General features: G+C 39.5%; 1 protein-coding gene and 1 non-coding gene across 2 annotated transcripts; both read right to left on the minus strand.

The window, feature by feature from the left end:
• Positions 1-5701: 5701 nt before the first annotated feature.
• LOC130630088 (52 kDa repressor of the inhibitor of the protein kinase-like) lies at positions 5702-7233 on the minus strand. The gene is made up of 3 exons (XM_057443486.1): positions 7124-7233; positions 6241-6820; positions 5702-6160 (listed from the first exon to the last, which is right to left on the minus strand). Exons 1-3 carry the CDS (start codon positions 7231-7233, stop codon positions 5702-5704), a joined length of 1149 nt encoding a protein of 382 aa, XP_057299469.1.
• Positions 7234-14522: 7289 nt separating this feature from the next.
• Positions 14523-14605, minus strand: Trnal-uaa (transfer RNA leucine (anticodon UAA)). The gene has a single exon. It is a non-coding gene; the product is annotated as a tRNA-Leu (tRNA).
• Positions 14606-17255: the final 2650 nt, after the last annotated feature.

Below are 17255 nucleotides of genomic sequence, written 5' to 3' on the forward strand. Positions count from 1 at the left end.
TTGGAGTAAGAAAACATATAGGCTGGATCGTATCGTAACTGGTACCCGTCTCCTATACTATCTCGATGGAAGTCCCAATCGGAGTTTCGTGTCAGAGGCGTGGTTTTTACGTCTCTATATGTCGCCTTTATATCAGCAATACCCAGAAATCTCCCCAGATCAGCACGCTTAAACATGGGCTTACCCTGACTGTTTAATAATATCTCAATGGTAGGTAATGTGTTAAATAATGTAAGAGACATCTTTATTTAATTTACATTAGCCTAACCAGGGTCCATATAATTATGACAGATATAAAAGAATACTTAGTATTCTTTTCCCTTTCTAATACATCACGAAGATCCTCCTGAGGGCCTCCAGTTGACTTTCCAGATAAGGTATCCGATCAAGCTCTTCATGGCAAGCAGCCAGCTGATTTTTTAATTGATGTATGTATGACATTTATTTCAATATACACCAAGTCCGAGGATGTTCCAACCTAATATATAGGCACGCGTGCTTGGACTTTTTGAGTTGAGTCTTGATCGCATCCCACTCGGTGTATTCTATCTGATTTGTCTCTTGATCCAGCAAAACAAGATCACTTCTCTCGTGCGGATACCAACAAAATAACTGCTTTTTCTGCCGGCGGAGTGCCCCCTGTGCCTCCAACTGATCGTTAATTCAAGCAAGGGTTGCCTTCGTTTGTCGAGAGATTTATCAGCGATCATGTCGTCGACGATAAACAAGCTCTCTTCACCTGCCAGCAGAGACGACAATTTTTCTATCCATTCTAACAAATTATCTCGTGGATCTATCAAAAAAACATAATCATCCTTCCAAAGCAATCCTCGATCGAGATATGTTTTGTTCAATTTTATGGTTGGACACAAAACTACGATGTTATGAAAGTGGCCCCGATATTCGTTTTCAAGCAAGCCCAGGACTCTTTGCGTTTTCCCACATGAGGTGGGCCCTGTGAAAATAGCCGTATGAGGTTCTTTAACAATATCTAGCATTTATTCTTCATATATACCACGTGGTATATACGAAATTTGCATGTGCTTACTTGGGTCTTGTGACGATGGAAGCGGGTAGGCAGCCTTTACTCACGGCAAATTCACGACTGCCTCGACCAGCTGAAAAATAACCGATCATTTTCAGCATATCACTGGTATAAAGCTTAATGCTGGGGCTCCAGGTCCCAAGGAACCTCTTACCAAGCATCGCATACGTGACTGTTAGACCAATGTCAACGATTGTCTCATAAAGCATGTCTATAATCTCCTTCTGTTGAGGGGTAACATTTGAACTCATGTTTATATTATATCTTATCGCATTCAAAAAATATCAATATCCTTCACGCTTGGTTGCTGAACCACTGGTGGAGGCTGCTGGTACCCGCGGTTTGTCTTCCGATAAAATATATGACACCACCAATACATCCGATCACAAGTATGCCTCAACCAATTTATATTCCACCTGACTGTACAGAACTCACTCCAGAAGAGGTAGTAACTGTAGTAACAACAGCACCCTCTTGTTGCCTTAGTTCTTCCTTCCTCTTCTTCATCAGTGCTGCTAGTCTATGACCCTGTGCGACTCTCCCGGGGTGCTTTACTGGTTTTGTAATGACCCTCTCTTCTTGCGGTTGTTCAGTGCTCATTCCTTATAAATCCGCAGGATTATAAAATCACGTCTTTAAAACCGCAGCAACACATACAAATCTAATGCTGGACAGTAGCTCGTTGTTCCATCTAGCGCCATGATCAACGTACTGGCATAGTGGAATCTCATATTCATCATCGTCACCATCAAAACGGATCGCTATTTTATAATTGGAAGAATTAAATGAGATAACCTACGGATTAGAATTTTGCACCTTGGTGCGTGATATGATTTGACCCAGTTTAGGAATAACATGTTTCAATGTAAATACCACTCTGGCCATACACTTGCCATCGCTGGGGTCAATAGTAACGTCCCCAATATCTACATCTGAAATGCTCAAGCCAATACCCAGCATAGGGCAAGATGTGTCTATATACATTTGCCGTAGTCTGGTATAAACATACCCTATTATATCTCCAAGGCACGAAGGTGGAATGACAATCTCTTCGGAAAGCCTTGTTTCCAATTGAAACATTCTTTTCTTTCTCCTCTACCTCTTTCTCATCACTTTGAGATCTGAGTATGATTTATCGTGTGCGCGGCAACTAAAAGAGGTGCGAGGAACTTACCAAAGGCTGTATAAACGAGAATACCTAAGTCAGCCATACTATCTCGTATTATGGGGTCATTTTCACTATCCCTCCTTAGCCCCTTGGGATCATCTAAAGATACAATATTGCCGATGGCTTTGGTATACATACTTATCGCATGGGTACTGAGAGCCAATGCAGTTTTCTTTCCTTTCTCCTGTAGCTCGCGCTCAGTAAAATCATTATAGATTTTGTCAATGACCTCAGGTGAAGCTTTGGCGTCCAGGAACCCCTCTGTACTTTTTTAGGCAGTAAGTGTGTTTTACCTTGACGCATCGCATCCTTCAAAGTCTGGCGCTTGCATATAGGTTTTTGATCAGCAGCCTCTGGTGTATCTTCAAATATTTCTGCTAATGAAGACATTCCTTTGATTGTACGATGGTATCGTTAGAGGAAGGCAAGTATCAATGTGTATGGGAGTAGAATCGCGATCAGTAGTAATAACTCCATTTATTCGGGTCATGTGTAAAGGTTGTGTCTCACAACACCCTTAGATTGATTTTCATTTTTCCACAATGGCTGCATGTTGGTATAATGTAATCGTGCTAGCTGCACCTCCATACTAGGTGGAACACCATTTTCTTGATATTTAACCGGCACCTTATGATCGAACTCCCATTGACCTCGATTGCTCCAGCACATGCCATCTTTGTTGTTGTATATACTATCAGTATATACAATTGGGACAATAATCATCATTTATAAATCTAAAGGCTTTGTATGTATACGATCCTCTAGCACTATCCTCTTATCGTAAAACGCTGATAGACCCAGCTTATTTTGCTGATATGTGACCATACCCTTATTATAAATCCGGAATCCCACATTTTCTGCAGTTTCCAGGTTTCCATATAATGCTCCCATTTATCTCGACCATGTTATCTCATTCTGTCTTTTGGACATTCCTTTGCACGAGAATTTCGTACCATCTTGATCTTCGATGTAATAACACTTAGTCGTCAGCGCTATCATCCTGGATCCGATGAATTCTTCCTTTAACAACCCTCCAGTGCAACTCGAATGCTTGTCGGTAACGAGCCAGTTTTTAACATCCTCATCATTACTGCTTTAGTAGCTGCGAGCGAACAACATCTCGTAGATTATCGCCAGAGATTGCAAAACACGCTGAGTCTGTATCCATGTAAATATACTCGTAATTTTGTCGAGCTACGTACTTGTCTAAAAAATTTTAATAGAATTCAAGGACACGCAATTTAGCTAGCTGATACACAAGGATTACACATTGATACGCCCTATTTATAGAAACATCTTGTTTAAGCCGCCTTACTTCGTATGCCTCTCCAATCTTTTCCAAATCCTCTAAATATGGGCTTCTCATTGCAGCATCTACTACATTCTTAATCTTTGTAAATGTAGTATTCGCATGCCGTGCCAAGTCTTCTATCATTTTTCCATAGAAAAAAACCTTAAATTTTGCAGTATCACCAGCGATGCGCTTATCAGGGTCTTTATCTGCTTAGCGCCGCGCATCCGCGATTTCCTCCGGAAACCATGCGAATGGTTTACCCCTTGGGTATTTGAGTATTTGATAACAAGCTGTAATTTTTAAACCATGCTCCAGGCACCATTTAAGCAGGTCTGTACAGAGTAGGATCTTCTCATCTTTCATCACTCCCAACAGCTTTTTAGTGCCTGGGATACGTTTTTGCGCGGTATTGGTCAAATAATCATGCATATGCTGAGGGATTTGATTGTCAGGGATCTCCCTGACTACAAATAGTTGTGTCATTTCACTGAATTTTTCGTACAGCTTAGCTGGGACTTCTATATCAACCTGGCAAAAACCAAAGAGTGATCCATCAATAATGTCTCGCGCCAGAGAATCCAAGCCTTCTGTTGGTTCAGCAATCCTGATAAGCTTCTCCTTCACACAAGGGAAGTCCTGCATCAAGGTGCTCGGGTAGAGCAAATTGGCGTCATACCACAGGATGGTCCTACATCTTGTCGGTTCAATATAAATATGCGATCTGATACCTGTAACATCCCTCTCGTGGTATCTGCAAAATACTATCGCGGGACCATCCACCATGCCTGTTTGCAGGAGCTCATACGCCTCGTTTTTTGCACAAGATTTTCAAGATTTTTGAACCTTTTTACAATAATCGCATCTGGCCTTGGTGCAACGAGCCTCACATTTATGATTACAAGGATCCCCTGGGGCATAAAGCTTTATAGCCGGGTTCAGCCGCAAGGATTAGTTCAATACATACCGCATCGAAACACCCGGAATGCCCACTGCATCTTTCAAAATATCAATCTCATCCTCGTAGTATGTATTGTGGGTTTTGTCTACAGCCTTAATAAATGGTGTCACATCAGTCATATTGTTTTATGCTAGCCAGTCCAGCATTGTAACGCATCCCCTTTTAAAAAACCCATCCCTGAACGTATCGTAATCTTCAATTGATAGTGTGTTTTTACCACTGAGTGTGCTATAAAAAGCCTCATGATTTACTGGACCTATATGGTTCAATATTTCATAGCCCGTTAACCACTCGTATCGGATACTAATTTTTTTAGATTGCAATCGAGTGATTTGCACCATTTTTCATAGCTCTAGCCTGGAGCTAGAAATTTTTTTATATCTATGAATTTGAACATCGAGGTAGTGAGAAACATGTATTCATTATCCTTCTTAGCGACCTTGATATTAGCCTCACCCGCAAGCCGTTCGATAGAATACCGCTTTATCATGTTGATATCATATTTACTGCTGCGTTAGGACCTCCATTTTCTTGATATAAAAACAATGACCTTCCAACATATCAATGTTGATCGTGTCTCAGGGGCGGATCCAGACTTTTTCAAGACTTAGTCAAAATATTGCTGCTGCGCAGCAATATTTGGACTAAGTCTTGAATTTAGCAGCTGGGGGTCCTGGGGGGCGCTGTAAGCCCCCCAGGTGGGGTATGGGTCGAAGCCCCAGAAACTTTCGCTAATTTAAGCTTTGCGGGTACAAAAATCGCCAAAAATTTTCTTCCCATTTATCTAGTTATTATTAAAATTGACGAAAAGAAACGCTAAGCTAAAAGAAAATCTCCTAAGAACATTTTTTATAAGAATAAACTCTCCGTCTTACACGTCTTATTTTAGATAGATAAAAGCACTAAAATTAACAGGGATTAACTACAATAAAGTGAGACAATTGTGAATATATTTTAATATTTATAAACTCTTGCTGTTTCTGCCAATATCAGGCTTCATCAGCATGACTAGGTGAATCAAATGATCACACCAGCCATGGACAGCAAAATAAAACACAATCATAACAAAAACAAAAGAATATATAATAATGAGTAGACGGATAAAATGTGATAAAAAAAGGTATGTTAATTATTTATATACTATATTAGGGACTTAATTAATTACACTTTATTATTTATTTATTTAGAAGGAATCAGAAAAAGGGAAGGCTGGACCAATTACATGGAAAAATGGGGTTATGAAAAGGATAGCCTTCGGTTGCACATTGCATACCGATCAATAACAGCATCTATGTTTGGCAGGATTTCCTTATGGATGTACATGAGTGCAATTCCATTTAAACGATCCTGAACCATGGTGCTTCTGGTATAGTCCTTAAGTCTGCGTAAAGAAGAAAAAGAACGTTCACATTCACAGGATGTGACGGGCAAAGTGGCTAAAATTCTTAATGCTACCTTAATGTTTTCAAAGCCATCAAATTTGACAGCTTTTAACGTTTTGATTACATTGTCTGGTAAGCATCGATCATAATCAGACCAATATTGCTGCCATAGCTTTATTTTACCCTCTAGTGCAAGAGGATTTGGTAAATCATTCCTGTAAAATTCAGCAAATGCTCTGAAATTCTTAATCCATACTTGTTCCCCTATTTGGTTCTCTGACCAGACAAATTTTGATGGAACCACATGCAAATCCTTATAAATAGTCAAATTGTCCATGTTGAAACGTTGTCTAAGTTCATTTGACATGTGGCAATAAAAGGAATTGTGATCACACGTTTGTAATATTGCGATGGTGAATCTGCAGTAACATTTGAACGTGTTGTTTGTCTGCCACAATTTTTTTTTTTGTGTTCTAGAATATCAACTTTTGAGGCTAAATCAATGGCTGATGAATACCATTCATTATGATAATCTATATTGTTTCTTATCGACATTGTTAAGTTTTTTAAAGAATTAATAAGTTCACAACCATCCAAAATATCTGTTTCAGTCTTTGATTGCAAAAGCTTTGTTACAGGAAGCATTAAATCAAAAATGTGCCTTGTAATAACTAATGCCACAAGATATACAAATGACTTAAGAGAGAGAAGTAATGGTCCAGCCTTCGATTGGGTGTTAATACCTATTTGTTTATCTAAATTCTGGTCCATCTGTTCCAGAGTTTTGACAATAGCAATATAAAGCTCTTCAAAGATATAGAGCCCTTCTATTCTAGCAGCCCAACGGGTTTTACAAACATCAATTAATCTTGTACGATTACTTTCTAGACAAAATAGCATAATGTCATCTTGAAGGATCTTTAAACGAAGAATAAAAGAAACCAAGCCATAAGGCGTGAGTCTTTGACTAATCCTGACGGATGGGAATTAAAACTATAGCCTAACAGGTTATAAGTAACCACGCTGTACGGAACCTAAATTTCCTACGCCGGCTGCGGGCCACATATTGTTGGACTACGCATAGAGTGTGAAAATTACGTCACAATTTTGACGTCACATGCCCCTTAGGTGAGATGGGGAGGGTTGCGGGTCATAGCTATTTGATTTTTGACTGACTGAGTGACTGATTAGTCAAAATGAATCAGTCAAAATCTGTAAGCTATAACTTGCAACCCTCTCGGTCTATATGGTAGCGACGTCACAGCTTTGACGTCACCATCGCCATAGGCGAAATGGAGAGGGCTGTGAACCATGGCTTTTCGCCGTACATGAATTACAATCTGATTTTTTAACGCGCTCCGTATGCAACACCCGGATCGTCGACATCATTCGCTTGGCTAACATTTTTCGTCAAATTTACACTTAGTCACGCGACTTATCTGACTAACCCTGGATCCGCGCCTGTGTCTAGGTCTTTTTTGTACTGGCCTTGTCCATATACGAGACGCCATGGGGCCTTATCAGTTTATTTTTGGTTCAAACACTCTTATCTTAATTTTGAATTTTTTGGCGATACCCTCCAAATCCACGAGCCTCGTACTCTTCCCTCTTTAACTTGGGTTCCTCGTAGTATTCACGAGCTAATTTTAGGGTCTCTTGCGTAATATGTCTTTCACGTTGCTTTCGATCCTCGCGGTAATGAACGGCCAAGCATATCCAGAAACATAGGCTGTCTGTTACTTCATCTATCTTGTCAAAACTATAAATGCACCCCTTGACCCGCAACCAATTTGGCAAAGGTCCACACCCAAGTAGGAGTTCTCTTGTAGAAATTATCTTGATCTGCAAGTGCTTGAATATTATTTTACCTTCATATGCTCCTGGTGTTTCAATAGTTCTGTTTGGTGGAAAATAGGCCTTGACCCAAAATTCGGAATCTTTCAAATCAAGGCGTTTCATCTCACGTTCATTGATGAAAGCCTCGATTTCAGCCATGCTTGAGAGTGACCCGGAGCTCTTGGTTTCGTGATAATTCACAACATCTCCACAGCCTCGGTAAATATCGAAGCCAAATGAGTATATCACCTTCACACACATGTCTACATGGGGGGTGATTTTTCGCATGATAGCGCCGTCAATGGCTGGTTAATGTTATTATTAAACCGACATGTCTTGCGGTTTCCCTCTTCAAACATTTCCGCGTCATCATCAAAAATGTTCTGAATGTCCTCGATTACATCAGGGTTCGTGGCTTGTTTCGATTATTTTCCAAACATATGTTTAAGATCTGTAATTCCCTGATATTCCTCATCTATGGTGACACGTTGAACCTCATCGTGAAGAGTTGGTGATCCTGAAAATTGATCCCTGGCCTTGTTGTAGTAGTAACTAACGGTATCCCGCACATTCCTTAGTTGTTTAGTGAGAGCTTCGCGAGTTGTCGCTACTGGTGCCGACACGGTATTATATATTTTAGTGATTGCCTTTTTGAAAAAATTCATCCCTTTATTTTAGGTACATCTTCTTCAAACCAGAAAATTTTTTGATTTGGTTAAGGATTGAATAATTGGGGAATTTCCCTTACTCATATTTTAATTTTGTTGATATCAGCATATATACTGTATACGCTATTGCGCATGAGTTGATGACGTCATGTATTTCTATATATATTATTATGTTCGGTTATTGGCATTTATATTATGTATTATTATGATTTCACATATGCGTTGATGACGCCATATGATTTCGTTTTATTCTATTCTGGGATGAGGTAGTGGTGGAAGCGCGGTTATTGTGATTAAAAGGTGTATGAGAAAAGAAAAGTACCTATAATCACTCCTTACTACTACTTATAGAAGGCATAATTGCGCATCGTGAAGTAACGGCTGGTAGAATTATTGGGGTTATTCTATTTTGCCATGTGTTATACTTCACCACAACGTGTCATGTTAACACATTTCCACCGTTAAAACTCTCCAAGCATCCTTCAATCATCTTATCACACAGGTTAACCTAGCTAATACCAGAGGTGTGGTTCGAACCCACGCGGACAATTGTCCATTGGAACTTAGGTCCAACGCCTTAACCACTGGGCCACACTGGCTGAAAATTCAGTTTAATAAGGTTACTTGAGCTTGCAAAAAGTACTGGTAATGAACTTTAATATTCTAAATCGTGTAAGAGCATTAACATCTATCGACCTTCTTATTTCTTTAATAATTCGCCGCTTTGATAAATCAACAAATTGATTGGAACTGCAAAAAGGGATGGTAATATTTTGGATTTTGAGCTTGAAGTTTTGAGATATGGAATGAATAAATGAGCATCTTGAAATAACGGCTGGTAGAATTATTAGGGCTATTCTATTTCGTCATGTTCCATACTTCGCCACAACGTGTCGTGGTAACAAATTTCCACGGTTAAAACTCTCCAAGCATCCTTCAATCATCTTATCACACAGGTTAACCCACCTAATAACAGAGGTGGGTTCGAACCCACGCGGGCAATCGTCCATTGGAACTTAAGTCCAACGCCTTAACAACTCGGGCACCCTGGTTGCAATTTCAGGTTAATAAGGTTACTTGAACTTGGAAAAAGTCCTGGCAATGAACCTTAGCATTCTCAATCGTGCAAGAGCATTCACATCTCTTGACGTTCTTTTTTCCTTAATAATTTTCCGCTTCGATAATTCAACAAATTGACTGAAACTGCAAAAAGGGATGGTAATATTTGGCATTTTGAGTTTGAAATTTTGAAAAGTGAAAGGAATAATTGCGCATCGTGAAATTACGGCTGGTAGAATTATTGGGGCTATTCTGATTCGCCATGTGCGATACTTTACCACAAGGTGTCATGGTAACACATTTCCACGGTTAAAAACCCCCAAGCATCCTTCAGTCATCTTATCAAACAGGCTAACCTAGCTAATACCAGAGGTGGGGTTCGAACCCACGCGGACCATCGTTCATTGGAACTTAAGTCCAAGGCCTTAATTTCTCGGCCACCCTGGTTGAAATTTCAGGTTAATAAGGTTACTTGAACTTGGAAAAAGTACTGGCAATAATCCTCAGCATTCTAAATCGTGCAAGAGCATTAACATCTGTCGACGTTGTTGATTCTTTAATAACTTTGCGCTTCAATAATTCAATAAGTTGACTGGAACAGCAAAAAGGGATGGTAATATTTTGGATTTTGAGCTTGAAGTTTTGAGATATGGAAAGAATAATTGAGCATCTTGAAATAACGGCTGGTAGAATTATTAGGACTATTCTATTTCGTCATGTTCCATACTTCGCCACAACCTGTCGTGGTAACAAATTTCCACGGTTAAAACTCTCCAAGCATCCTTCAATCATCTTATCACACAGGTTAACCCAGCTAATAACAGAGGTGGGTTCGAACCCACGCAGGCAATCGTCCATTGGAACTTAAGTCCAACGCCTTAACAACTCGGCCACCCTGGTTGAAATTTCAGGTTAATAAGGTTACTTGAACTTGGAAAAAGTCCTGGCAATGAACCTTAGCATTCTCCATCGTGCAAGAGCGTTAACACCTGTCGACGTTGTTATTTTCTTCACAAATTACGCCTTGATAATTCAACAAATTGACTGAAACTGCAAAAAGAGATGGTAATATTTGGGATTTTGAGTTTGAAATTTTGAGAAATGGAAGGAATAATTGCGCATCGTGAAATAACGGCTGGTAGAATTATTGGGGCTATTCTGATTCGCCATGTGCGATACTTTACCACAATGTGTCATGGAAACACATTTGCACGGTTAAAACTCTCCAATCATCCTTCAAACACCTTATCACACAGGTTAACCCAGCTAATAACAGAGGTGGGTTCGAACCCACGCGGGCAATCGTCCATTGGAACTTAAGTCCAACGCCTTAACAACTCGGGAACCCTGGTTGAAATTTCAGGTTAATAAGGTTACTTGAACTTGGAAAAAGTACTGGCAATGCACCTTAGTACTATAAAGCGTGCAAGAGAAATAACAACTGTGGGCATCCTTATTTCTTTAATATTTTCCCGCCTTGATAATTCTATAAATTGACTGGAACTACAAAAAAGGATGGTAATATTTGGGATTTTGAGTTTGAAATTTTGAAAAATGGAAGGAATAATTGCCCGTCGTGAAATAACGGCTGGTAGAATTATTGGGGCTATTCTATTTCGCCATGTGCGATACATTAGCACAACATGTCATGGTAATACATTTCCACTGCTAAAACTCTCCAGGCATCCTTCAATCATTTTATCACAAAGGTTAACTTTGCTTATAACAGAGGTGGGGTTCGAACCCCCGCGGACACTCGTCCATTGGAACTTAAGTCCAACGCCTTAACCACTCGGCCGCCCCGGTTAGAATTGCAGGTTAATAAGGTTACTTGAAGTTGGAAAAAGTACTGCCAATGAACCTTAGTACTATAAAGCGTGCAAGAGCAATAACAACTGTGGACATCCTTAATTCTTTTATAATTTTTCGCTTTGATAATTCAACAAATTGACTGGAACTGCAAAAAGGGATGGTATTATTTGGGATTTTGAGTTTGACATTTTGAGATATGGAAGGCATAAATGCGCATCGTGAAATGACGGCTAGTAGAATTATTGCAGCTATTCTATTTCGCCATGTGAGATAATTCAACACAACGTGTCATGTTAACGCATTTCCACGCAAAAACACTCCGAGCATCCTACAATCATCTTATCACACAGGTTAACCTAGCTAATACCAGAGGTGGGGTTCGAACCCACGCGGACAATTGTCCAGTGGAAGTTAAGTCCAACACCTTAACCACTCGGCCACCCTGGTTGAAATTTCGGGTTACCAAGCTTACATGTACTTGGAAAAAGTACTGGCAATGAACCTTAATATTCTAAATCGTGTAACAGCATTAGCATCTGTCGATCTTCTCAATAATTTGCCGTTTTGACAATTCAACAAATTGACTGGAACTGTAAAATGGTATGGTAATATTTGGGATTTTAAGTTTGAAATTTTAAGATATGGAAGGAATAATTGCGCATTGTGAAATAACGTCTGGTAGAATTCTTGCAGCAATTCTACTTCTCCAAGTTCGATACTTCGCCACAACGTGTCATGGCAAACACATTTCCACGTTTAAATTCTCCAAGCATCCTTCAATCATCTTATCACAAAGGTTAACCTAGCTAATACCAGAGGTGGTGTTTGAACCCACGCGGACAATTGTCCAGTGGAACTTAAGTCCAACACCTTAACCACTCGGCCACCCTGGTTGAAATTTCGGGTTACCAAGGTTACATGGACTTGGAAAAAGTACTGGCAATAAACCTTAGTTTTCTAAATTATGTAAGAGCATTGACATCTGTCGACCTTCTTATTGCTTTAATAACTTGCCGCTTTGATAATTCATTAAATTGATTGAAACTGCAAAAAGTGATTTTAAAAATTGAGATTTTGAGTTTGAAATTTTGAGATATGGAAGGCATTATTGCGTATCGTGAAGTAACGGCTGGTAGAATTATTGGGACTATTCTATTTTGCCCTGTGGGATAATTCAACACTAAATCGTGTAAGAGCATTAACATCTATCGACCTTCTTATTTCTTTAATAATTCGCCGCTTTGATAAATCAACAAATTGATTGGAACTGCAAAAAGGGATTGTAATATTTTGGATTTTGAGCTTGAAGTTTTGAGATATGGAATGAATAATTGAGCATCTTGAAATAACGGCTGGTAGAATTATTAGGGCTATTCTATTTCGTCATGTTCCATACTTCGCCACAACGTGTCGTGGTAACAAATTTCCACGGTTAAAACTCTCCAAGCATCCTTCAATCATCTTATCACACAGGTTAACCCACCTAATAACAGAGGTGGGTTCGAACCCACGCGGGCAATCGTCCATTGGAACTTAAGTCCAACGCCTTAACAACTCGGGCACCCTGGTTGCAATTTCAGGTTAATAAGGTTACTTGAACTTGGAAAAAGTCCTGGCAATGAACCTTAGCATTCTCCATCGTGCAAGAGCATTCACATCTCTTGACGTTCTTTTTTCCTTAATAATTTTCCGCTTCGATAATTCAACAAATTGACTGAAACTGCAAAAAGGGATGGTAATATTTGGCATTTTGAGTTTGAAATTTTGAGAAATGGAAGGAATAATTGCGCATCGTGAAATAACGGCTGGTAGAATTATTGGGGCTATTCTGATTCGCCATGTGCGATACTTTACCACAATGTGTCATGGAAACACATTTGCACGGTTAAAACTCTCCAAGCATCCTTCAAACACCTTATCACAGAGGTTAACCCAGCTAATAACAGAGGTGGGTTCGAACCCACGCGGGCAATCGTCCATTGGAACTTAAGTCCAACGCCTTAACAACTCGGGAACCCTGGTTGAAATTTCAGGTTAATAAGGTTACTTGAACTTGGAAAAAGTACTGGCAATGCACCTTAGTACTATAAAGCGTGCAAGAGAAATAACAACTGTGGGCATCCTTATTTCTTTAATATTTTCCCGCCTTGATAATTCTATAAATTGACTGGAACTACAAAAAAGGATGGTAATATTTGGGATTTTGAGTTTGAAATTTTGAAAAATGGAAGGAATAATTGCCCGTCGTGAAATAACGGCTGGTAGAATTATTGGGGCTATTCTATTTCGCCATGTGCGATACATTAGCACAACATGTCATGGTAATACATTTCCACTGCTAAAACTCTCCAGGCATCCTTCAATCATTTTATCACAAAGGTTAACTTTGCTTATAACAGAGGTGGGGTTCGAACCCCCGCGGACACTCGTCCATTGGAACTTAAGTCCAACGCCTTAACCACTCGGCCGCCCCGGTTAGAATTGCAGGTTAATAAGGTTACTTGAAGTTGGAAAAAGTACTGCCAATGAACCTTAGTACTATAAAGCGTGCAAGAGCAATAACAACTGTGGACATCCTTAATTCTTTTATAATTTTTCGCTTTGATAATTCAACAAATTGACTGGAACTGCAAAAAGGGATGGTATTATTTGGGATTTTGAGTTTGACATTTTGAGATATGGAAGGCATAAATGCGCATCGTGAAATGACGGCTAGTAGAATTATTGCAGCTATTCTATTTCGCCATGTGAGATAATTCAACACAACGTGTCATGTTAACGCATTTCCACGCAAAAACACTCCGAGCATCCTACAATCATCTTATCACACAGGTTAACCTAGCTAATACCAGAGGTGGGGTTCGAACCCACGCGGCCAATTGTCCAGTGGAAGTTAAGTCCAACACCTTAACCACTCGGCCACCCTGGTTGAAATTTCGGGTTACCAAGGTTACATGGACTTGGAAAAAGTACTGGCAATAAACCTTAGTTTTCTAAATTATGTAAGAGCATTGACATCTGTCGACCTTCTTATTGCTTTAATAACTTGCCGCTTTGATAATTCATTAAATTGATTGAAACTGCAAAAAGTGATTTTAAAAATTGAGATTTTGAGTTTGAAATTTTGAGATATGGAAGGCATTATTGCGTATCGTGAAGTAACGGCTGGTAGAATTATTGGGACTATTCTATTTTGCCCTGTGGGATAATTCAACACAAGGTGTCATGTTAACGCATTTCCACGGTTAAAACTCTGCAAGCATCATTTATTCATCTTATCACACAGGTTAACCCAGCTAATACCAGAGGTGGGGTTCGAACCCACGCGGACAATCGTCCATTGGAACTTAAGTCCAACGACTTAACCACTCGGCCACCCTGGTTGAAATTTCAGGCTACCAAGGTTACTTGAACTTGGAAAACGTACTGGCAATGAACCTTAGTATTCTATTTCGCGCAGGAGCATTACCATTTGACGACCTTGAGATTGTTCAATAATTTGCCGTTTCGATAACTCAACAAAATGAATGGAATTGCAAAATAGGATGGTAATATTTGGGACTTTGAGTTTGACATTTTGAGATATGGAAGGCATAAATGCACATCGTGAAATAACGGCCAGTAGAATTATTGCGGCCATTCTATTTCAACATGTGCGTTACTTCGCCCGAACGTGTCATGGCAAACACATTTCCACGTTGAAATTCCCCAAGCATCCTTCAATCATCTTATCACACAGGTTTATCTAGCAAATACCAGAGTTGGGGTTCGAACCCACGCGGGCAATTGTCATTGGAACTTAAGTCCATCGCCTTAACCACTCAGCCACCCTGGTTGGAGTTTCAGGTTAATAAGGTTACTTGAATTTGGAAAAAGTACGGGAAATGAACATTAGTATTCTAAATCGCCCTAGAGAATTACCATTTGACGACCTTCAGATTTTTTAATAAGTTGCCATTTTAAAAACTCAACACAATGAATGGAGCTGCAAAAAGGGATGGCAATACTTGGGATTTTGTGTTTGAAATTTTGAGATATGGAAGGTATAACTGAGCATCGTGAAATAACGGCTTGTAGAATTATTGGGGCTACTCTATCTCGCCATGTGCGATACTTTACCAAAACATGCCATGGTAATACATTTCCACTGCTTAAACTCTCCAAGAATCCTTCAAACATCTTATCACACAGGTTAACCTAACTAATGCCAGAGGTGGGGTTCGAACTCACGCGGACAATCGTCCATTGGAACTTAAGTCCAACGCCTTAACCACTCGGCCACCCTTGTTGAAATTTCAGGTTAATAAGGTTAATTGAACTTGGAAAAAGTACTGGCAATGAACCTTAGCATTCTCAATCGTGCAAGAGCATTCACATCTGTCGAAGTCCTTATTTCTTCAATAATTTGCCGCTTTGATAATTGAACAAATTGACTGAAACTGCAAAAAAGTATGGTAATATTTGGGATTTTGAGTTTGAAATTTTGAGATATGGAAGGAATAAATGCACATCGTGAAATAACGACTGGTAAAATTATTGTAGCTATTCTATTTCTCCAAGTTTGATACTTCGCCCGAACATGTCATGGCAAACACATTTCCACGTTGAAATTCCCCAAGCATCCTTCAATCATCTTATCACACAGGTTTATCTAGCAAATACCAGAGGTGGGGTTCGAACCCACGCGGGCAATTGTTATTGGAACTTAAGTCCATCGCCTTAACCACTCAGCCACCCTGGTTGGAGTTTCAGGTTAATAAGGTTACTTGAGTTTGGAAAAAGTACGGGAAATGAACGTTAGTATTCTAAATCGCCCTAGAGAATTACCATTTGACGACCTTCAGATTTTTTAATAAGTTGCCATTTTAAAAACTCAACACAATGAATGGAGCTGCAAAAAGGGATGGTAATACTTGGGATTTTGTGTTTGAAATTTTGAGACATAGAAGGTGTAATTGAGCATCGTGAAATAACGGCTTGTAGAATTATTGGGGCTACTCTATCTCGCCATGTGCGATACTTTACCAAAACATGCCATGGTTATACATTTCCACTGCTTAAACTCTCCAAGAATCCTTCAAACATCTTATCACACAGGTTAACCTAACTAATGCCAGAGGTGGGGTTCGAACTCACGCGGACAATCGTCCATTGGAATTTAAGACCAACGCCTTAACCACTCGGCCACCCTTGTTGAAATTTCAGGTTAATAAGGTTAATTGAACTTGAAAAAAGTACTGGCAATGAACCTTAGCATTCTCAACCGTGCAAGAGCATTCACATCTGTTGACTTTCTTTTTTCTTTAATAATTTTCCGCTTCGATAATTCAACAAATTGACTGGATCTGCGAAAAGGGATGGTAATCCTTGAGATTTTAAACTTGAAATTTGGTGACATGGAAGGAAAAATTGCTCATCGTGAAATAACGGCTTGTTGAATTACTGCAGCTATTTTAATTCTCCATGTTCGATATTTCACCACAACGTGTCATGGCAACACATTTCCACGGTTAAAACTCTGCAAGCATCATTTATTCATCTTATCACACAGGTTAACCTAACTAATGCCAGAGGTGGGGTTCGAACTCACGCGGACAATCGTCCATTGGAATTTAAGACCAACGCCTTAACCACTCGGCCACCCTTGTTGAAATTTCAGGTTAATAAGGTTAATTGAACTTGAAAAAAGTACTGGCAATGAACCTTAGCATTCTCCATCGTGCAAGAGCGTTAACACCTGTCGACGTTGTTATTTTCTTCATAAATTACGCCTTGATAATTCAACAAATTGACTGAAACTGCAAAAAGAGATGGTAATATTTGGGATTTTGAGTTTGAAATTTTGAGAAATGGAAGGAATAATTGCGCATCGTGAAATAACGGCTGGTAGAATTATTGGGGCTATTCTGATTCGCCATGTGCGATACTTTACCACAATGTGTCATGGAAACACATTTGCACGGTTAAAACTCTCCAAGCATCCTTCAAACACCTTATCACACAGGTTAACCCAGCTAATAACAGAGGTGGGTT

Source organism: Hydractinia symbiolongicarpus, chromosome 2, assembly GCF_029227915.1.
Source record: "Hydractinia symbiolongicarpus strain clone_291-10 chromosome 2, HSymV2.1, whole genome shotgun sequence".
NCBI lineage: Eukaryota > Metazoa > Cnidaria > Hydrozoa > Anthoathecata > Hydractiniidae > Hydractinia > Hydractinia symbiolongicarpus.

Excerpts from the sequence above, each read along its gene's own strand:
- LOC130630088 (XM_057443486.1), bottom strand. The coding sequence starts at position 7,233 with ATGTCGACGATCCGGGTGTTGCATACGGAGCGCGTTAAAAAATCAGAT. Across the intron at positions 6,821-7,123 it reads CCATTTCGCCTATGGCGATG|GATTAGTCAAAGACTCACGC; the intron begins GTGACGTCAAAG and ends CCCATCCGTCAG. Across the intron at positions 6,161-6,240 it reads CATCGCAATATTACAAACGT|GATTTGCATGTGGTTCCATC; the intron begins GTGATCACAATT and ends ACTATTTATAAG.